A 24,630-nucleotide genomic window follows, 5' to 3' on the forward strand; every position below is an offset into this window, starting at 1 on the left:
TCGTAAGGGCAGGGAAAAATTGATGCATGTATTCTTTTGAATTGCGGAAGCATCAGAACCTTGGATGAATCTCGTTCAATGAATCGGCGATGGAGTGGATGGGGAAATAAATATTAATTATTTTTTCCTACCAATGTAAATTTTCTATCTCCGCAGTTCCCAATGCGAAACATATTTATTTCGTTCTAAAACTGTTTCACCTCGAAGGCGTTTGCCAAATTCTGTATTATTCGTTGGAAAAAATATATTTTCATCCCGATTTTCCACGACCTTATTAATTTGGTAAGAGATCTGATTCCACTGGTTTGCCCATTAATTAATGCCAACCCAGTGAGTTGTTGGATCGCTGCTTGCAAGAAATAATAATCATATTTAGCGATTGCCAGTGTAAAGAGAGAGAGACATTAACAACCCTAGATAGATTTTTTTCATAAAAAACGTTAAAACTGAAAAGTTCCATTAGTAAGGAAATAACCGATAATAATAATAATATAGTATTAATAATATAATAATAATAACATTCGTATTAACCCAACCGCGCCCTCGCCAAATAAGATAGGAATATCCCGGTAAACTATTTTCGACTCACGCTTCAGTCTTACATGGGCTCATTCCTACTTAACAGGCTTCGTGAGTATCTGTAGGATATAATTACTTGCAGTATAGAGGAAGTTTCTACATTAATAATACTACATTACAATTTCATAACCAACAGACTTTAGCGAGTATATGGGATTCGGTACTTAATCCTTAAGAAAGAATTAATCCGTGACCGTTATCAAATACAAAGGAAAGCTGCACAATTCGTCTAAAACTGCATCGGGAATTCAGAGAGCGTTTCATAGACGTTAAACGAATGAGGTTGGGAGCCGCTAGAGACTTGGAGGCTGCGCGCTTAGCTTATTGTTAAATTGCTTGAGCAATTGAGGATGACTATCTTTAATAGCGACACGGAGAACATTATATTAGAACCCCACTGCATTTCCAGGTCATACAGAAACGATAAATTAAGAGAGATATTTTGCCAAACGTATAGGCATGGTAATTCGTTTTTTCCCCGCACGATAAAGGACTTTAATAAAGGCTAGGCATAATTTTGTGAGAGCATTTGCTTTTTATATGTAAATGGCTGGTGTCCTAGCACCCCTCACCACCCGCCTATTTAGACAGTTTGCGGGTTAGAATATATAGATGTAAGTTTAGACTTTACCGCATGGTTTGCCCACATTGCGTTCAATGAAATAAAACATATCAGATGGTCATTGCGTTGAATTAGATTTTTCCAGCCTCGATGGCAGTGGAGTAAAGTCCTTGCCTGCCAAACTTTAGGTCGCGGGTTCGGATCCCACCTGGGTAGGTGGTCCCTATCTAGGGTATGGATGTTTGTGTCGTGCTTTGTTGATTCCTCCGTTGTAAAGGCCTCTATGTGCTGTTTACGGTGAAGTTGGAAATAAATTTAAAAAATAATAAAGTAAAAAATATCGCACGCGGTGCTCTAGGATCCAGAATGTATGTCTTTGTAGATTTCAGGTTAGCGAGGCACCGGTTGAAGCGGTTGATGACCCCGAATCCTTAACCTGGAAAAAAACGCGAGATAAATCTTAATACCATTCGATTCCCCTCTTTCACTTCGTGGGAGTCTTTCGCGTCGGGAGGAGTTAGACTTCGACGGGGACGCGATGCAGGTCGTAGTGCATGCTGGGACTGCTTTCACCTCTTTCATTAAACCATGTTGTTTATTCGGAGGAAATCGTGTGCACAGGACTGCTATCACCAGTGGAGAAGATAAGTTTCTCCTTTTACCCTACGACTCTTTTACCCTATGACTTTTACCTTATTCTTGACTTTATTCTGGTTGCTTTCCCTCACTCGTAACCATGTTTTCCATATCCCTATAAATTATTTCTTAATCCGAGAGCAGGCCCTCCTTGAGTAAATTCCGAGAATACTTTCTCAATTTAAGAGAAAATTGATTTCATTTGTATGGGTGTTTAAATGTATATTTTCTTAAAATTGTCTCCTAATTCCTTGAATTAAGAATGCTATTATACGAGATAAGTATAGGTAGGCATCAAAGAAGAAACGCATTCAATATAAAAGTATATGATTTTGTTTCCACTACAATCTAAAATAAGTGTCGTCTCTGTAGCTTGAAAAACATAAAGCTGTGATAAATTTATATTCCAAATTTAGTTATACATTCTTTGACTGCATTGGGTGTGGTATACATCAAATTTAAAATTAATAGTAATGTGAATATTATTTCATACATTTTATGCACTCGTGGGGAGAGATTCTTGTTGCCCTTCAACTTTAATTCTTAGTCATAATGCAAGCAATATAAAAAATTAAAAAAGAAGATGTGGAACGTTGAAATGATCCGGGAAAAGCTAAGTAATGTGTACCATATTTATTTGCTCATACCAATCAGTAGATAAAATCAAGATTCATAAAGTAGTCAACATCACGGATGGCTATCGGAGCTGTTTAATGTGACTTCGCCTCCGCAATATATGCATATCCGCAGGGCTAGTAATGTGTAATAGTATTTCATGCATATTTATCCCGGATGTTGTTGAATATTGTCCACCCTAGCATTTGGTGTTAACTTAATTACGATTGCTTTCGATGAATTATTTTATGAGTAGGATGTCATTTCAAATTATACTGGATCATATTCAGCGAGAAAAAGGAGATATTTAAAGAAAGGAAAGCTGCCAACGTAGTCTTATTTCATAAGTTTTCGTGTAAATAAAATCATCTCTTCCGTTTTGTGGGTAGGATTCCGCCCAAGTTGTCCTACACTCTCTCCCCGATCCACTTATGAATCGCTTTTCCCTCTCCCTCTCGTAGATTAATAGGTAAATAGGAGAAAGCAAGAGAATGGTTTTTTTATGACTTACGCTACGATGGAAGCACGCTTGGGGCCATGGGACAGACCTGTCGATCGGTTCTCGTGACGTGCAGATGAAGATGCCACGGCGGAACACTTAGCGGTCCGGTTAGCAGAGTGCAGAATCACCCATCCTCTCGGATTTTATATTACACCAGTATAACCTAGCAGACGCTGACTTGGCTTTGTAAATGTCTTTAAGCCATTTCATAAAATGTGATAAAGAAAACAATCGAACGAAGAATAGTTGTTTATGTATAAAGATCTAGTGAATATGCCACTACTGATTTTAGAGAGAAATTTTATATCTTTTTAACTGAAACCATGGGTTTCAGACAAATTCATGGTGCAATAGAAAATTAATTTAATGTTTTAAAACTTCATTCATTTTGCTAACTGTTAAAAAAATCCCCACATTCTAGAGTTTAAGTACTTTTAAAATGCTAGAAATTAAAATTACAACCAATTTTAAAAATAACCTTCTCAAAAAATATTTTATTGTGCTGAATTTCATGGTGATCAGTGAAGCGGTGTCGAAGTCAGTTTATCAACGATATGCAAACATAATTTTTATATCTTCTCGTGTATACTAGTAGGCTTTGTCCTGCCAGTGCATATATCTGCACCCAAATTATTATGTAAACAACACCAATAGGGAGAGGAATTCATGCAAACATCCAGCACTCAACAAAATTCCGTGCAAATGGTTTTGCATTTCTATGTCGACATTATTATTTATTGCTATTTATTTAAATTATTCATTACTATTTGCAATGGTTGTAAAATAAATTCAGTTTATTAATATTTTGACAATATGCTACAGTTTATTTTAGAGAAGAACATGAAAATTTCTAAATGAAAACACGATTTCGGCCAAATAGTATGGGTTATAGAAAAGTGATCGAATTAATCAAAACTTGCATTCACTCCGCCATCTAATAAAAATTCGCAAAAGAGAGAGGGGAAACCGTTTACTTTTGAGTAAAATTAATTTTAAATAGCGAAAAACGAAATCGCTGCAAGAAAAGAAAAATTCTTAGCATATGGACTACCAGGAGGATGGCCCCGGGGCTTCGGGGGCTCTGAGGATTACTTACAGCAAAAAAAATTAAGAACTTGGACCTTAAAGAAATGCACGAATTAATCAACTTACACGATGACCGGTGGAACTGTGTCTGAGACTATTGATTCCTCCAACATTACATGTCAACATTCCTAAGATTGGTTTGACGCGGGTCTCCCTTCCGCTCTCCTATCCGCCAGGCTTTTCATAGTGACGCATTTCTTCTGTTTTACATCCTTTATAACCTGACCCATGTAACTCATTCGGCGCCGTCCCTGGTCCTTCTTTCCATCCACCTGTCGTTCTAAGATCGTTTTCACTAGGCCATCATGCCTCATAATGTGGCCAGCGAAGTCGTCCTATCTTCTTTTTAAGGATTTTAGAAGACTTCTCCTTTCTCCAACTCTTACTAGACTTAGTCATTACTTACTAGGTCGATCCATTTCTGTATTAGAATAGAAATATTGGTGGTTAACGAGGCATTACCTCGAATGAAGAAGGCCAGCGATGGCTATTCAACGCTGACTTCCCTCTTTTCCATTTTATTTCCTTTGAAGTCACTGTGTCCACTCGAAAGGAGTTGAGCTCAAAGGTGAAGGAGCTTGTTTCTTCGCAGTGGCGCCGGAGACCCGGAGGAAGGTGCCTTCTTTATTTTCACCTCCACTTTCCAGGTCAGAGGATAAGACGGTGCGTAGATCTAGTCTCTTGAGCTATTTGTGGAGTGGTGGAGCTTACAGACGTTTCCTCGTCTATCCTGTTTTCCATAATCCTGCCCTCGTGCTCCCGACGCGGTTTACTGACCGTGTCGGACAGTCGTGTGTGGATAGGGCGCTTTTCCTCTTATTCCCGCAGGCCTATATTTCCCGCCGATATCCTAGACGAAGCACGCTACAACGTATCGTGTCTTTTTCTATCGCATATTTGCGTAGTACTCGACAGTCTGGCGCAAGGTCGGGATTTATGCGTGTCTTCTGTGAAACAGGGCCGGATCAAAGGGGCCGGGGGGTATGGGGCCCGGACCCTGAGCCACCCACCAAGCATATGCATTCTGCCATTATAGAGGTAAATCTAAAAAAATCAGAAAAACATGTTAAAAAATCATGTATGATGGAAAGCGAAGTGAAACTGGGTTGTATTTTTGTTTATATGTAGTCGTCAGCATTGACGTTAATGCATGATGTAATTTTTCCTTGAACCGTGAGTCAAGTTGATACCCGTCATAGACATCAATAGTCTTCTTTTCATCGTCAGCGGTGAAAGACATTAATTATTTTTTCGATCAATCGATCCATGGATCTGAAGCTGATAGTGTTAGATATAATATAATTATATTTGCCTCAAACCCACTTTCTTAGCTTATTTTACAATTAAAGGCATCAGATCACTTAGGTGAATTCTCTTTTTCTAGATAGCGAAAAATTCTTCAGGATGCAACTCAATCGTTTTCTAAATCACGTAGAATGTGTCGCCATTCACTCGAAGATGTTGCCATATGTTTCATATCGACTTGGAGATATTATAAAATATGTGAAGGCCACAGATGATGAAATGGCACTCTTTTCGTGGATGTTATGCTCGAGTGCTCATAAGCGAAAAAGGTTGTCGGTAATATGGTCGGGAGAGAGATAATGCGAGAGGAGCGATTATTTTAATCTCGTGGTCGCCGCGGTGTGGATGCGAGGTTTCCATGCTTATTGGATTCGTTTCGACATGCTTATCGCTTTATCTAAGTAAACGTGTCCTACGCTGTGTGGCACTAAAGTGTTGCGGAAATTAAAACCGAAAGCCATTCGTCATGTGTTTTCTAACGCGTGTGCTAGGATTCCCTTGTGTCGTGGCTTTGCTTCACTAGAATATTGCGTTTGTAGAAAGCACAAAGGAAACTACTTAATAAGCAGAGTTATCAATCTTATCCGAAAGTATAATCCAGCGATAACTTGTGGCCTCTCTTTCCAAAATGTGATAGAAAGATTAATTTTTCACGTAAATTTTTATTCTCAAGATATGAAGGGTAATATGTTGGACCACCCTCTGAATTATGCGTCGCACTTTATATATTCGTTAATGCTGTCTGTAAAATGACTTTACATACTACGATTTTCAATGAACCTTCTGATTTTATTAAGTAAGTAGAACATCTATCAACTTAATATAGGCACTTTTGCAATTCACTCCTCATTTTTTTCCTGTGTGTATCTGAAGTATGATATTATACCGACTTTTTTAATTTCACACTCAAAAAGATCCGTCAAGAGTAAAATTCCGCAAATCTTCCGTTTCAAATTCGTCTTGGTAGTAATTTATTGTTCTATTCATTAGTTACAATAGGCACTTTCTTCAACCATATAGAAAATTAATTGTAAATAAGGTTTTGTGGTAGATGCTAATTTGATGCTTGGGTGGAATGTTGAATAGTTCGCCATCAAGAGATGATTAAGCCAATTTACTATGACTCCAGTAATTGTGAGCAAAGCTGAAGAGAAGTCGTATATTAAATTTTTTATACAAAAATTCAAATTTATGATGAATGAGTTCAAGATGAGTCAATTTTTGCCCTTTTTTTGATAAGGGGACTAATCTTGAATTCGTTCGCCGCATTATTCTTTTTGGCAAAAAATGAACTCATTAGTATCTATTTCATCACAGAGTGAGCTCCCCCCTATCCATACTATATTAAATTTTAGGAGTACGGTGTAAAATATGGGCCAAATGTTGCATTAATAGGTTCAATATGAGTCAAGATAGAGAGTATCCATTGCCATCCATTTCAATTTATTTTTCTATCAATGAAGGCTGATTTTTTTTCTTTTTCTTTCCAGACATATATTGGACCAGTATTGATATCGGTTAACCCGTACAAGAATTTGCCCATCTACGATGAAGCAAGTCTACAGAAGTACCAGAAAGTGCATTTCTTCGAAGTACCTCCTCACGTGTGAGTACTTGCATCCATTGCGATGAAGTTATAAATCTTTCACCGAGTACAGTCTCGAAATGCAAAGTTCAGCTCTACGAGATTTGATTGGCATTTAAAATTATCAAAAATGATCGACAAAGTATAAAGTTTAACTCGATTTTGCGATGAAAATCAAATTTTATCTCCACCGGAAATCGAACCACGGACCTCCGTGTTTCCGGGCAGATCCTCTGACCACCGAGTTTCCGAAGTAACTCTTATTGTGCTTCGATTCTCGGTAGAGTTGAAAATTTTCCACGTGTTTCCGGTCATCATTCCATCTCCTCGCTACTGCTGTGTCATCGTCATGTGTGTTTATGTGTTCCTATCTCTTTGTTTAAACTTCTATTTGTACTTATGTTTTAATATTTGCCTGTGACGACGAGTGTGAATGTGAATTTGATATATGTGTTACACCCATGAGGATTTTTTAGTCAGAGAATAAGTGCTTGCGGGCGTGAAATATTTTTAGCCATATTTGTACTTTCATAAAAACTTCAACTGGTATGTTGTAGAAAATAGGAGGGCCTAAGTGTCAATATGGCGCATCACTCTCACTCGACTGGCCTTATTTTGTCTTTTATTTTGACATGTTACTTGTATAAAACGTCCACTATTTTCGTGAAATTATATGTATAATTGTAGAATAGACTAATCAACATTTTCTCTAATCGCAAAGTATAAAATTTTACCTCTGAGGAAATAAATTGGTAAAATTTTCACACTAGATCTACCGGGTATTGTACAAAAAGATCTACTTTACACAGCCTAAACATTTCGAAATAATTCAAGCTTTAATAATATTATACGTCTGCAATAAAAACTTGTCCATCGGAAGTGGTGCGTCTCCTAGAGGATAACGGTTAAGATTAAATTCCCGGTAAATAAATCCTTTGCCTGACTTGGAATTCGACGCCCACTGTCTCATTCTGTTCTTGTGAACTTTCAGTCAGATTAAAAAAATTGCTGGATGTTACTTGATCCGGCATATCATATCGAGAGATCTTAAAAAGCAACCTTGAATTTTTAATCAGGTTCAATCTTAAACCTTTCGCGATAGTAAATGCCTTACGTAAAGAGATCCGAGTAGATAATTTCGACTTGTCTGAACGAATTCCTCGGACGGTTATGCCTGAAAATCGGCCAGTGTTTTCCAAGTGAGAAATCGTAGACCTCTCTGGTTGCAGTGGCGGATTTAGGGAGGAGTCGCAGGGGTCATGCCCCCCAAATTTTATCAAAAAATTTTAACTTTTTTTAGTTTATTAGTTCTTGTATCCTTGTGAAGGAGTAAAGGGAGGGTGTATCAAAATTCATGGCTTCAATTCCCAAACCTGAGAGAAGTTTGGGTTGTATTTATCGTAGAGCGTAGCACTCCCTACAAAGAATTTTACACGGGAGCATGCCCCTCTCTCTCGGGGGATCCCATACTTCCCGCATCTAGGTCATGACCCCCTCCCCAAATTTAATGCTTGATCCGTCCCTGTCTGGTAGAATAAAGAAGAGGTCTCAAAATCACACCGAAATCTCCATATGCGAAATAGTAAATCTCGAACTCCGACCGAAATATATTTTCACTACTCGAGTCAATCGTAACGCACCCTCTGAGATATTCCTTCGTTCTCGTCTTTATTGAGCTCAATTGCGTGTGACCCTAACTATATATTTAGTTGTTTTGAATTCATTTGCTGTCGTAGATGCATAGTATTATTTACTTATCCACCGAGAATGTGAAGGAGAACTTTGGGATAGGCATCGTTGGAGAGATTTTGGGGGAAAGCGGTTTACATTTATTACTGACACAAAAGGCCCCTCTCGGATTAGCTTGTAACCACCGAATACATCCACCGAGTTACGCATGGTGAGTCGATCTTTCCAATCATATTAGCTTATGAATACTAGATCACTCCTCGTGGAAGCAGCCGTGGGGTAAAAAGCGACTGCATTTAAAGGGATATTGGTCTACTGTTGGGTAGAGTAAGAAATTTAAATAATATCGTAACGTGTGAAAAGGTCGTGACTTGGCTACAGGAGACTGCTAACAATTATATTTACCATCATCCGGTGGAGATATCAGCAAATTTTCTTCATACGAGTGAATATTGAGATCACAGTTGTAGCAACACTTTTCTGAAGGTGTGATAGCATTCATTTCAACTGCTGCAGACCTGCGATATGGAAGGCAAGGGAAATCCACCACGTTATTATCGCTAGGAGTCGAATCTGCCCCGATATCTTTTTCTCATTTGAAGGCATGATGTCACCCTCTCGATAAAATTATTCTGGCGGTAAAATAGGCCTGGGGACGAGGTGCTTGACACTAATCGGAATCAATCCGATCGATTTCCATTCCAGCGGGTTGATTCCCATTGGTTAGCGACGCGATGGGCATTTTCAAACAACAAATTCAGGTCTCGTTGCTAACTAATCGGAATTAATCGTTGGGAATCATTTCCATCAATGTCAAGCGCACCCTTTACTGCTGCGCTACTGAATACTAGATGGCCATGGCTCTATCCTCCGATCAGGTGAATGTTTTCTCGTGACAATGAATTTGCTCCCGCCTCTTGTTTCGCTGAATACTGCCCAGGCATTGAGGTCACCGAATACTGCTGGGGTCAGCTCTCGTCATGCATGCGCTGGTGCCCTGGGCCACGAAAAGTTGCCCCTCAGGATGGTTCCGCTGTGCGATGAAAGATTATCATCTGGCGAGGGGGGGTCGTCTTTGCGTGCCCTTCCTTACTAAGTAGACGCGGGGATTGGATTTCGGTCAGCGGCGTTTTAGAAAGTGGCCGAGTGGGTGAACGGCCGGCCGGCTGCTCTTCCTCAATCCCCCTTGACCTCATCTCCCTTCCTTCCCTTTCTCTTTCTTCCGAGATCAAACCATCCCACGATCCAAATGTCCTTCTGCCGATGTGCTCGCATATTAACGTTGATTAACGTCTCGGAGCATAGTTCTAAAAATGATATGCAAAATTCAGGAATTCTTCTCGGGCTCTACAGCAGGTTAATTCAGTCATATTGGTCGACGTTTCGGAAAACGACTTGTTTTCCATTCTCGATGTGTGTTGCTGTCGGAATATCCAATTTCAAATTCAATCCTGAGAAGAATTCCTGAATATTATACACCATGAAAAATTTTAATGGTTTATTTACAGAATTATTTGCCAACGTTTCGATATATTTATTTTTATCTCCTGAGATTATCGGCAAAGATTTATTTATATATTGATGAATTTATGCTGCCATAATCAGTAAACAAATCTTTGCAAACAAGCCCTGAAGAAGATATAAGAAATGTGTCGAAAAATTTGGCAAACTATTTTGCATATCATTCTTAGGCCTATATTCCGATACGTTTATTATCATTAAATAATTGAGGTCAAGAAAAGGAAAAAAGAACTGTACGAACTGCACCCATGGGTGTTTTGATTATTTTTATCGATTTGAACTCAGCCATTTTCTCGACTTTTTCGGGAGGGATATCGTTAAAGAGGACAGTGAAAGGGTGATCAAATATATCGTACTGTCTACTCATATTTATTTCAAAACTCTACAGAACGTGTTATAACTGTCTCGCAGTCATCATCAGGTGATGGCTGATGCTGACGAAGACTGCGAGCCAGTTCAAACACCAGTTGTAGAGCTTTGAAATTATTATAAAAGTAGTGGACAGTACGATGCCGTTGTGTATCTTTTCAGCTACATAATTTGTGGCTAGAGGGAATATGAGACAAGGTAATCATCTCTATGGATTCAAAAGTTTACAATTAAGCAAGAATAAAAAATGGTAAATTTTCAAGTAAAGCCCGGGTGGTAATAAAATTTTATTTTGTTGGGAATTGACAATCTTTTGATTTCCTAGTGATTGTGATGTTACGTTTCCGCAGGAAGCCGCGTGAATCTTCAAATTGAGATATGATTACCTGGTAAAGACAATCGTCGAAATAAACAGGAAGGATGGAACCAAGGAAGAGGAAGGCCTCGATTGATATTCATAGTAGGCACACACGTCGATTGATTTGAAAAGGGAAAAGACTCATCTTTTCATTTCTACGGGCTTCCTCCCTTATGCATTATCTGCCACCTGTTTCTTGTATCTCATCCGAGGCCATCATCTGCGGTTCCCTTGACTATATTTTTTTCTCTGACGATTTTCTTTATCGATCCATCATTTATCAATTATGTTCTAATTTCAAAGTATATTTGAAATAGATTTCTAGTAGATTTGGCTGATTGATAATAATAGTGATTTTATTTATTCCTGCATAATTTGCTTATACCGCTGAATAACAAAGATAACAAAGAGAAGGAAGGTAGTCTCCAAGGTCTTAGGACCAGAATCGAGCCACCATCAAATAACAAAAATGTATACCAAAAAAATAATGCAGTGCAAAACGGAAGTGTTTAAAAGAAACATCATCAAAATAAATATGTAATTATTTCTTGGGAGAAAAGCCAGTCTTTGGAAAATCTTAACATTTTATTTGAGGATTTTTTTTTTTTAATTTTAGCTTCACATCCTCATTACTCGGCTCATCCATTTGATCTTCATCATTATCATGCGGTATCATATTTAGAGTTCTTTTCATGGATTATCTACTACTGAGTAAAATATAAATTATAATCTGGATATTTTAAAAATCATTACATGCATATCAGTTATTATTTTGTCTATAGGTACCCATGGAAATGAATGCGTAAACTACAGCTTGTTTTCCTTGCTTAATTGTTTCGTTTTTAATGTATTGATTATATATACTCCAAGCTCTCTCTTTTTTATTTCGTTATTGCTAATATTACTTTCCTAATATCGACATGCGTTTTGAACACAAATTCATGCATGAACACATCATGTAATTATATATTTTGAAATTTTCAAGAATTTTTTATGCATTTAGGGTCGCGGATACATTCAAAAGACGAACACTGCTTATTACGTAGAGACTATTCCCATTCCATAAATTCTTCCCTCTCTTTTGCATTGCATACGGAAAAAGATATCACTGGCATGAGGCTCACAGTCGTGAACAAATGAAGGAGCGTATTTCAGGGTAAAAATGAAAGTTTTCGGAGTGGTTTACGGAAAATAGAGATGTATGTTTGAATTTTTCACTAGTATAAGAGGTACTATTTTGAAAGGAATCTTCGACACTTGTTTTACATGTTCCTTTAATAATCATTAATATTAGCCTTATAATAGTAGTTTTATTGTGACCTTCAGGGCTATTCAGTAACTGTTTACGCGGTCGCGAAGACGAAAGATTTCGTGACGGGATCGCGAAAATCACATTGTTGCTATTCTGTAAGCCATTTCGAACATTCCGCCACGTAAGTTTCGTGCTTCAGTTTACGCGACGAGAGTTGTCAACGAAAACTCAGTTTCCGCCGCGTAAACAGCAGACCGCGGTAGACGACGGGGCCACATGCTGTTAATATATGTCATGTATTTGCTTTGCCATGTAAACAGCGGTATTCATTGTAGTTGTGGACGTAATTTCATTTCGTGCAAGTAATTTTTTTGCATATTTAACTGTTAATTTCATGAATTTACATTATTCTTGTCTTGTATATACTTCTCATATCCTCTTTTCGGAATACATACCTATTGGAGTTGGAGGTGTTGTTATCTGTCATTGAGGAAATGTTTTATATTTTTCATACTTATAGTTATCGCCCGCTTAATTGCATATCTCAATAGTACTCTATTTATTTTCAACCGTTTATCAAAGTGAATACTTAAGTTGAAAATGTGTCGTCGCATCTTGTTTTTAAGCCGTGTTTACAAGACCTTTTCCCGTCGTCTGTTTCACTATGAGTGTAGATGATGTATGAGCGTAGATATTTTAAATGCTTTGTTCTACTTTTCCCCGGGACGGTTACAAAGTTACATTACATACAACAAAGACATTTGTTGGTTAAGAGGAAACGTATGTGTTCCATTCATGAATTTGCTGCTGTGAGTCATCTTTGTGGCATTAGTCAGTGCTTTCCCACTTCGGAATGCAGTGTTACTCTATGAATACTAGTGTGTATGCAAAAGGAGTATGTAGCGGGATTCAAGAACTTAGGATAAAGTACAAATGCTACTTTTAATATCCACGAAGAAGGTAAACAACTCGTAGTATGATCATAAGATTATTTTGTTTCTTCTGGTTTGAAAGGGCTCATGTTAAACATCAATGCTAAAATAACATGAATGAATACTGCGCTCTACAGTCTGTATATAGTTGCATAAGATATTTTTGGATGATGAGGTTGGAGGGACATAACTAGCAGAAAGACAGCTCCTCTGCTGATCAATATTTTTACTCAGGCTGGCGATGTATAAATATTCACAATTATTGCCGAATAGTGGATGTATATTTTTTTTCTCTACGTTGTGATGGCTATTGTTTTAACTAATCAAATACAAGATATTGGCACTGAAAGGATATAACTGATAGGTGAATCGACTTTGTGTGTTTATATTAGGTCCTTTTCGCAAATGAAATGTGCAGCTGTTGTGGCTGGATCCATATCTAAACTGTGGATAGGTAGATGCTTGTATGACAGATAGACGTTTGTAGGCATGTTATTTATGTACTTAGCATAGTGGGTACAACTTAAATTATTTTACCAAGTAGTCATTATTGAGTATACTACTGTTTTCAGTGTCATCTGTCTTGCGACAAAAGATGACTGTAAGTATTTCTTGGCATAAGAGATTTGTTTTGTTCAAAATGGTTAGTATATACATTGGGGACAAGTGTCGTTTCTGTGATATCTATCATACAGGATGTTTCCTTTCGATTAAGCCTATGAGTCCATCGCATGACTATGATTATTATGGAAGAGAGAGCGAGAGTATTTATTCAATGGCCATTAGTGTGATGGTCCCTATTAAAGAATTGAGGCAAGTCAATCATCTTATTTGTATTGATTGTGGATAGTGGTGAGAGGATATTGTCTGAGAGCCAGATACCTGTTTGTGCCTGCTGCAGTATCATGATTGTATAAAGGAATTGACTCCCACATTCTAGCCACTCAGAACCCTAGCTAAGGGATTTATGCTTTTATGTGAAATGACTCATTGTAAATCTATGAAATAAGACAGCCAATTTTTTCTTAATGTGCTATTGATATATATTGTTCCATTTAACATTTTGAGACCATTTATTGTTTCTGAGATTACAATTTTAATGTTCTCATAATGTGAGGTGAGGCTAACCTATTTTCATTTGAATGTGTATCGTTAATTTATGTAACGATCGAATCTGATTGAAAATTATATGTGTGAGAGCCCTAGAAATACTTAGGAGGAGGAGAGAGATGAAAGAGTCAGTCTTGTGTGAGGGAACTAATGAATGTATATGACCCTTTTGTATTAACATAAGAAGTATTTCAGGGAAAATATTGGATAAAGATTTAGCTTGGAAGCTAATAAATATTTTATGTCCCCACATGATTCCAGCTCAAAGAGCTCTTGTAGTACGAATGCGTTTGAAGGTATATTACTAAACCACATCAACCACTATCCCTATGTAAGTTAGTGAAAAGTGTACATGAAATACCTACCTAAATCTAGATATATTGTGCACTGCAATTTTATGGGCATGGCAGCTACTGGTAGTGACTATAATTTGGGACTTGGCCATCCCTCTGTCAGCAGAGAAGTTGAGGAGGTTACAGAAGCATAGAATTCTCCTCCCATATTGACCAAAGATATATAATTCCCATCAATAGAAAATGAGCAGAGTAGAGTAATATAAAATTAAGCATGAATTGCTGCTGATGTAGATGCCCATGAATTTTTGGAACAAATTGTGATGAGCCCATTACTGTCTACATAGCATTTTCCAACAAATTTAAACTGTTGGAGAATAATCAAACCAACATTGTAATTTATTTTAATAATTTATCATGGATTAGACCTTGACTCTGAAAATTATTCTCTTGAGTGTTTCTAAATCATCATTACCTTACATGCCAGTCCTTCTCAAATTAATTGGTGATGGTCGAGGTATTCCTACAAATAGGCCTAACACAGCTAATAGGCATTTATGCATTCACAATAAAGGATCCAGTTCCTTTCGTTAAATTTCCTGCATTATAATATGGCACGATGTAAGTTTGGAGATGTTGGATGGATGTTCATCAACTTTACCTAGGCTGTTTCTATTAGTATGGGATCAGAAACGTAGCATTGAAAAGAATTTGGTGATAATGCCACTCTTCCATTCATATTACAAACTTTTACCAAATTACAGCTCCCCACCCCATGTAATTTAATGATTCATATTCGCTATATCATGAAACCCATTCTACATCCACAACTTAAGTCTCTAGTAACTACTCTCATTCCATATGCTATGAAAACCCACTCAGAAGCATATTAATAACATGCTTGTGAAACAAGCTCTTAAACAATTTGAAACATGATGGTAACTGATACCACCTCCAGAACAACGGTTGCATTTCGTTATTCTTTATACCTGAAGTTACTAAATAATTACAGGTAAGCTCAAAGGAAATAAAGTAAGAGAGTATCATTTCTAAGTCATTCCTATTTTATTTAACAGTAATTTGCAAGCATCAATTTTTCCAGATTATCAGTTATGTCGATACATATATGGAATCAATCAGCCATGCATAGGGAAATGAAATGTACTTGGGAGAGTGGATATCAGTGTTCGTTGTTTGGTATAAATTTGGAAAAATAATCATCTGGTACATAATTTAGCATACATTATATGATATTAATAATATATTGAAAGTAATGACCTTGATTTTTTAAAAGTAAACTCCTTGCATCGAAAAGAAAGAATAATTTTTATATCATATCTGTATCCTTGAGCACCGAATATATTAAAAACAGTGTAATGAATGATAGGTGGCTGAGGTAACCCACACCACCACTGGCCCCAGACTGGAATACTATGTGGCAGGCCAAGTACCCCTGAAACTTATTAAACTGAAGCCAATGTGCGGGTTATGAAGTCTATTGAAAGGGGCATGGGGGTTCTTAACTCTAGGTTCAGATGATTGCTGAGACATTGAGTGCTGGAGTGTGCACCAATAAAATCAGGATTGATAGTTAATTCTTGTGTTGTACTTCATAATATGTGTGTAGGGGCTGGTTTTCCCTTCCCAGACGAGGCTTATTATTATGGAGATCCCAGCTCTTGCAGAGTCCCTAATTGGAAGAGGCATATTAAACAAGTCCAGAACTATTAGACAAGCGATTATTAACAGGTTACCTAATGCATTGGTAAATTACCAATTTATACACTACCATTGCTTTTGTTGGTGGTCAAACTACGGTTTTCCACCTTAAAATTAATCATGGGATCCCTCGTAGAAGGGATACCCTGTAGTTGCCACCAACCTCATCAGAATGGTCTAAAATGAGAAAAGAAATATTACGAATGGGTCATGTTTCATCCATTATTTTTTCATGCATTTTTCTGTTACTTGCATAAGACATATAATTTCTTTCACTAGGTAGTAATTTCCCTTAACAATTATCTCTGCTTGGGTCTCTTAACCTTCTTGATTGTGAGGTACTTCAGGATATAAGTAGAACAGAACTATAGCTCAGTTTATATCAATTGCCACACATTCAGGCTGTGCTTCCTTTTTCTTAGGAACGGTAGTAAGAAAGTGATATTTTTAGGTGTGCTGATGACTTTAGATGCTGCAAATTTGCTACCTATATAATATTATAGCGTGATTGATTTTTAAGAATCCAAAATTATGAGGTAGAAACCTTCACTTGACTTTGTACATAATTTAAAAATTCCCAAGGTATCTCTTAAATTGAAACTACTACAAAATGAAGAAGATTTGAATTTATTCAATAAAAATATGAGCTTAATGTCACTTCTATTCTAAAAAGTTAGGTGTACTTATATACGTTAGCGACAAATGTTGAGGTGCATTTCGTCAGTACCATAACTCTTAAATATTAATGCCAGGATACAAATTGTGAACATTGAAGCCAGGGTTGCAACGTAATGATAGGCAGTCCGTTGTAAATAGATTCTTATTTTTATCTATTTTGAGGGGTTTAGTTCACCTTATTTTCAGTCTTCTTAGCACCCTGTTACCAGCTCTTATTCCATAAAATCATCCTTTCTTATCTACAGTCTTCCAATAATTAAGCAAACTATTCTTAGGACATCGCTTGCGGTTGATAATATATTTCAAAACATTTTACCACACTCATGAGGACTGTTTACATTACTATTTTCATTGCCTATAACTAATTATCCGGCCAATTCTGCGATAAACGATATGACGAAACTGACTACTTCAATTCAAATACTTGTATTATCATTAAAATGGGTCCATCAAAGCAAAGGCATAACCAAATCTGGCATAAGCAAATGCATAATAACGCCAAATTCCTCTCATTTACAAGTTTTTATCCCAATTACTCACTGTAATCTTAGGTGTCTAATCGCATACATATTTCCAACGCACTCACCTTCAATATTAATATACACGTTGAGCTCTCACTTGTATTTAAAAGTGTACAACATACTTTTCATTAATCAACGTTATAATTCAATAGCATTGCACTTACCAGCTGAATCTCGCTCTATTTTTGTTTGTCGAGGACAATTGCATGCCGATTTTCTCTGATTGGCTCGCAGTGACGTATTGCAGGAAAACTTCGGGTATCTTCGACTTCCCCACTACCGCGGAGGGGAAGGCACGAAATTGTTTTCGTGAAGCCTACTGAATAGCAAATTACGCGTCTTCGAATGTTTACGCGGCGTAACCACGTAAACGGAATCTTTCGTCTTCGCGACCGCGTAAAGAGTTACTGAATAGCCCTGCTTGTCTATATTTCTGTTATTAGTGACTAAATGAGAAAATATGCATATTACAACGTCTTGATCCCCGTTTCTGTCATTGTAATGAGATGCCAGCCCTTGTTGAAGTTATGTCTGATACTTAAGTGTAAATAGCATAGTATCTTGAAGGAATAATTGTCCGGTTTCTCACCGGGTGTGGTTTTGGGTAGTGGTACCAACGTTTCGAAGGCTTATTCTACCACCATCTTCAGGGGTAGAATGTGGAGCCAAATTCTTGTCGGTATTTTATTTATTTATATCTTCGAGTATCATCATTGGTTCTTTCTCGATTGTTAATAACAGTATCGATCCAATAAGGGCTTTTGAGGATATAAATAAATAAAATACCGATAAAAATTTGTCTGCACATTCTACCCCTAAAGACGATGGCAGACTCAGCCTTCGAAACGTTGGGACCAATTACCCAAAGCCACACCCGGTGGAAACCCGAGAATTATTCCTTCAAACTATACGCCGGTAAAAACTGAAATTCTACAGCGTCAGAGCCGGTGATAAAATAAAATTACCTAAAAAATTAAAATAATCGTTCATTTTCCAGGCATTAAGAAATGGGCGAATGAAAAAATTTACTCTTGTAGGTGGAAACCCTTCGAAGGGCTCACATGTGTAAGCACTTGCGAATCATGGCTTGTCAGCAGTGTATTTCCACTCTCTTAAATGCGCACGAGTAGGAACGAAAAGATATTAGGATGTTAGGGGAAGGTCGGGAGGATGGAAAGAAGGGAAGAAGCCCACCACGGGCATTTGTCTGGAGTGTGGATACCATGACAGAAAATCCATTTTAAGGCCATTGGCTTTTGCATCGCCATAGTGACGTGCTAATCTAGAAAACAAGCACCGTTTACCTTTCGATTAAATGATTTTACACGTAATTGTGTCCTTATCTTCACTCATCCGTGATTACTTAAGATAAAAGCTATGAAAACTAACAAAAAAAAACACTTCATCTTCAGGATATCGATATTTCCTCATTAAAATGGGCGTTTTATAGTAATTTTACTTATTAACTTATTTAAGTGGGATAAAGAAATTATGTAAAAAACATTTTTATGTAATTAGAGTTTAAAAACTTGGTTATAACAAGAAAACTACAATTGGAATCCTAGATTAAGTGCTATAATTAAGAGAGAAGAGAGTTATGTCTGCATTTTGGAAATGTATTCTCCCCCTTCGATTTTCATGGAATGGAATTTACAGGATGGATTTACTTCTAATGGCTGTAGTAAACGGAATTTTGAGCTAAGAGATTGAAAATTCTGTTACTTCTTAAAACTTCGAAATCTGTCAGTGATTAACTATTTAATTACTAAATAATTAATCAATAATTTATATTTTAACTACGTTTCAAAGGCAACTTTTTTGAAAATTCGGTCAAGGTATGACTATTAATGTGGACTGCAAACAAGGGACATAATTTTTACCCGAGTAGAATTTGAAGATAATGGCAATGAAATCGAATTCAAGAGGCACCACTTTCCTATCTTTAAAACGCGAAATAATCTTGGCAATTCCCGGGAAATTAGTATTTAACCAATATTCCCAGTTGTCCTACCTAAGATTCGCCTAGAAAAAACCACTGTCCTGTACCGTAATCCCGCCTAACGAATAATTGTGATTTTCCTACGGCCAACAGCCCTTCTAATGCATTTGGGTTTGAGGTAAGCTCTATTTAAAGCAGTTAAGCAAATACACCCTCGTAAATGGATTAAAACTGCAGGACCACGCTCATGCACCGAATCCCATGCCCATATGTGACTCAGTATCTCTTTCACTCTAAAGGCTTCACAGGGGCAATATCCAAGCGCTCTACCTACTAGTACTACCACTTTCTCCCATGTCAAAGGTGAGTAAGGAAATCGTGGCCCAAAACCGGCTACTGTATTCTGGTCTGTATGAGCATTACGAACTTTATTTATCCTACTTTAGGATCGAAGGAAAGAGACGTAGCCAGCGGGAATGAAGTCTGACGGATTCGCTTACCTTGCGGGTGGTCTGTGTATAATCATCCCCGACCTATTCTCCATCGACTCCTCTTAACCCCTCCCTCCCGGAGCTAGCTGATGTGCACTCTTCAAAAGTGAACGGCCAGCCGACTCCTCCGAGGGACTATTTTTTTGTGTCCGAGCGAACTGGTTATCCGCGCGATGCGAAGCGGCTTCGCTCGAATTGGGTCACGCGAAGATGTTGAGGGTAAGAGTGATGTGGCTTATTTTCTTGGCGGCTTAATAGCTCGTGAGGTGGAAGAGTTGGGGCCGCGAAGGTGTCGGGTTCGTATCTGGGGAATATCACCACGAGGGAAATTCGAGTTGAATGTGACTCGTTTCGCCTCTCCGTTTAATACAAGGAAGGAGCTCTTTCACACCACATAACTGGAGGAAGACCGAATGGAGTCGATATGGTACAATGGAATTCAAAAGTATGGCAACGAATTGAGCACTATCGCCGCAGGTAATACATGTAGTTTCGTTTTTTTCTGTAGTATTGGAAGGAGGAAAATTTGAACAGCATTCCCATCTCCTACTCACTGTCTAAAATCTTTTTCGTCTCATTGCAAATTTTGTTAATTAATTGTAATGGCACGGGAACGAACCAGAACCTTCTAGTGTCAAAAAAATCAAACTGGATTTTAACATGCAGTGGACAATTTTCAGTGATACTGCGGCAGATATTTTATGTATTTTACGTTCTGTAAGTGTTATCATAAGTCTACATGGTAAATGGTAATGCTATGATACCTCGGAAGGATTGGCTAATTTACGAGAGAAAGTAAATTGAAGATCTGCATGTGGATTTTTATGTCCCATGAGCTGCACAATTAATGTAGTGATAAACATTTCACATGCCTACCCCGCATAAATTTCCCTTAGATGATGTAGTAATAAAAATATTGTGGTATATGGGAATGTTGTTCGAATTTCCCTCCTTCTAGCACCACATAAAATGAAACCGAAACAACATTTCCGAACTGCGGCGGAAGTGGCGCCGCTCAATTCGACCTACAGCCAGCGTCGTATCACCAGCAATAGGAATACCCATCCCACTCTGGTTCCTAGCTTCCCTCCAAAAAGTCTGGAAGCTGGAAGCACGAATAGCCTTCTTTGACTTCCTTCTAAAACTTTCCTCTAAAGCCCCCCAAAAATTGATGTTCAACCCCAGTGGCGTAACTATGGGGGGGATGAGTGGGATGGATCCACCCCCCCCCCCCAGAGCTTCAGAGAAATAAAAACATATTCAAAACCAATGTCTATTTTTGACTTATAATAACTGCATCTGCTTAAAGTTAATTTTTTAGTGCCAAAATGATGTAAAATGTATTTCCTGGTATGTCATTAAAAAAATTTTCCCGAACCCCCCTAGGAGGGAGGGGGTAGTCGCCACCCCAGGCCATCTCATCCCCCCCCTAAGCATAATCCTAGTTACGCCACTGATCCAGATCCCTCGTCTACTGACTATTCGTCCAGTTTCACAAATATTTGCACTAATTTATGAAATTAATTTAATTTTCGTAACATTCTTGTAGTATTTTTTCGAGGCTCCCCTCAAATTTCGGCGGCTCCCTAGATGGCATCAGTCCTCCCAGCTCTGTGGCACCCCTGCCTAAAACCAATTATTAATTATCCTTTCGTCATGTTTTTTTTTAAATTTGCACGTGCAAGGTTTCTGTATTCTCGATTTATTTCTGATTGCTGTCTTGAAAAAAATTTCACAGCGTATAATTGAAACCGTGACTGTAATAAGTTATAAACTTTTAGGACCGACGATGTGATGCCGACGATTAAGAAAAGTTACCCTAACTTTGTCCTTACCTTAATCACAGCACGAGTGAAATAGGTGTAAATAATAGTATTGTTGGATGCAGTAGCCATATTTGGTGATATCTATCATTCTATTGGTGTCCATAAGTTTCACTTAAAAAAAGTCGATGTTTCTTTTCAGTCGTAAATCAATGAATGAATTCGTCATTCTCCTCACATGAATAGATCTTGACCTACCATCTCACCTCTCCTTTTCCCATGAGCTCATTATCCTGTGATTGTCTAGCGTCCAGACCTAGCCCTTCCATTTTCTCAATTGCCCTTTCCATTGTCTGATATCTAGGAGAGATATGCCCTAGGTTTGTCTTTTACGTTCTTCAGCAAAGAGATATGGGCATAGAATTTAGAGCATGGGCGTGGTCCGGAGGTTTTAATCCGTTTACGAGGGCGTATTTGCTAAACTTCTTTAACTTGAGTTTAAATCAACCCAACTGCTTTAAAAAGGGAAAATGGCCTTACGAAAAGCACTATGTAGAAGTTGTGAAATACGTGTAGCTGGCATAAGATGCTGGAGATTTTTTTTCTCGGGACAATTTTAGGTATGACAAGTTGACGTATTTGTTAGGTTTCATTTCCCTGGAAAACCCAAGTGTGCTTTTACAGAATGAGAGTGGTGACTCTTGATTGTGAATTCAGTAGCATTATCTTCACATTCCACTTGGGTAAAAGTAGCTCTCCGTTGTTTGTAGTCCACTATAAAAATCATGCCTTACCCTCATTTCGTATTTCTAATTATTCTTTCGGTCTTATCTGATGGGCTAGACCTGAAATTGCGATTTGTAAATACTATAGCTGTACTTACGCATGGAAAAATATTTCTTCATGGAAACCGTGAAGTGTTCGAATAATTCATAATTTTATGTGATTATCGTTTGTCATATCTTGTATGATGTTAGGCACGATGTGGTGGAAGTTCGTAATATTGTTGAAATGACACATTGCAATATTTCCACTTATAGATTTATTTTACACTACGCGTTTCGTCGTTACAGCGACATTTTCACTTGAAAATGTCGCTGTAACGACGAAACGCGTAGTGTAAAATAAATCTATAAGTGGAAATATTGCAATGTGTCATTTCAACAATCGTTTGTCATGTTATTTATTGTTACGTCTTGTTTTGAAATCTAAATCCATGCCGAATATTAATAGGTTATATTGTACTTTACAGTCCTGTAAGGAGGAATTCATCCATTATGAAGATATTAAATAGAATTTCCTTATTTCTGTCAGAATTTCGGATATTCTTATTTCTCTCTCCATTTCGAATATTTTTACTATCATTCAATTGTCCATCTTTGAGTCTTTCCCTAGAGTTTCACTTTTAATCATTCCGATTCACTTAATATTCAAACGTTCATTCTCATGCGAACTAGACTTTTTTCTAACAGGCAGAGCAGTAGATGCAACCCCAAGTTATTCTGTGCGCCTTCTCACATTTATGAGGACTATATTTGCACTGGTTTAACGGCCAAATCGCATGGCTGTAGTTTTCTGGCGATTGATCATATTAGCAACGGGATATAAGGGATGCGATGCATTCTCGCCTTGTGGTTACGCTGACCACTGGACTAACCTGAACGGCAGGTGGTAATCGCTGCACTCGTTCTTGTCGTGGATTCGCAGCGCTCACTGCAAGCTAATATCCGGTCTCTGTGCCCACAACTTCAATCTGCCATTTTTATTATTCTAAGAAAGAATTGCAGATGAGAAAACTCGAGGAAACAGGTCCAGTTCTGGGGGTGTAAGATGATTGTAACTCCCCGCTGAGAAGTTTGAGTATACATCTAAGGGATAATGTCAGTAGCTACGGTAGACAAATCTATAGGCGCCAGAAGGATGGGTATCCACTGGAGTTTATAGGATACATCGAATACCTTCTATATAAACCGGTCGAACGTATTTTATGATATAATGAAATTTCCGGAAATTTGAAAAAAAAAATACATCTTAAAATGACGCATAGGAGGTTTTTTTATGAGACTTTAAATTCCTTTGGTAGGTAAATGCACGTTTTTAATCAAACTTTTAAAAATTCGTTCTTTTTTGACAATGGGACGGGGGTTAAAAATCCTAAAAATTACCTGAATAGGTTTATTGTACCTACATAATTTTCCTAACTATGTGGGTTCCATTATATCTTCTATTGGAATATTGACAAATTTGTCTAAATCTTTTGATTGCACTTTCATTACTTTATCGTCATCATCCATCTTTAATCCTCAGTTGATCAATCTATGATTGTACGTGGTAATTACCCTTTAAATCCTTCATCTTCGTCATTGTATGCGAATACTATCGGATAGGAAACTTCGGTTTTCACTGCAGTTTGCTTTCATTTAACTTAATACTTTCTTACCAGAATGATTGAAATGCTTAATATTCTCCCGTCGCAAATAGACAATTAAACACATTACATTCCGCGACAGCATTATATTCAACATTAGACACCCGCGATTACGTACTCGCTATTAATGGTACATAATTGGGGCTTTTCATTGGTCCATCCTGGTATCCTTTCCGAAAAAGTCCGTTGTGAGCATTCTCTCTTTTTACCGATGCGATGGTAGTACCTTTTTTATCCGGTTTTCCCTTTCCCTTCGAATGTTTCGTTTCACTGTTGCGTCGAGGGTTCTGTCTACATCAAACGTTGGTCTCATTTTCTAAGACTGTGGTCCCCAAACTGATGAATTGGGAAACAAAGAGTTTACGATGTTTGAGGAAATGGAATGGCGAGGCCAAAATAAGGGATCATTCGCCTGGGGCAATTCTCTTGTTTCTCAAACAACTGCCGAGAGTGAAGGGAACCCACTGCATCGTTCCTTCATGATGGGTTCGACGCTTTGCGTACGTCTCACAAATACCCCACAGAACCGCAAGGATTGAGCAATATCTTATTCTAACATTTTCCGTCCCTGCTCAGGAGTCCTGGATCACGGAAATATTTCACTATTTTTCAAATGCGGCTAAGTGACTGCTGAATACTGCTGAATAAACTGCGGTTATTTCTTAAAATTTGCTTATCACATCGGGTCGCCAGACTT

The 24,630-nt window shown here is 37.8% G+C and overlaps 1 protein-coding gene across 2 annotated transcripts in view; it reads left to right on the plus strand.

The window, feature by feature from the left end:
• LOC124159120 (unconventional myosin IC) overlaps positions 1 to 24,630 on the plus strand; it is a 139,682-nt gene that overhangs the window by 87,034 nt on the left and 28,018 nt on the right. For both annotated transcript variants that reach the window (XM_046534688.1, XM_046534687.1), the window contains exon 3: positions 6,776 to 6,891. In XM_046534688.1, the coding sequence (XP_046390644.1) occupies positions 6,776 to 6,891 (116 nt within the window). The remainder of the gene's footprint in view (positions 1 to 6,775; positions 6,892 to 24,630) is intronic.

Source organism: Ischnura elegans, chromosome 5 (assembly GCF_921293095.1).
Source record: "Ischnura elegans chromosome 5, ioIscEleg1.1, whole genome shotgun sequence".
NCBI lineage: Eukaryota > Metazoa > Arthropoda > Insecta > Odonata > Coenagrionidae > Ischnura > Ischnura elegans.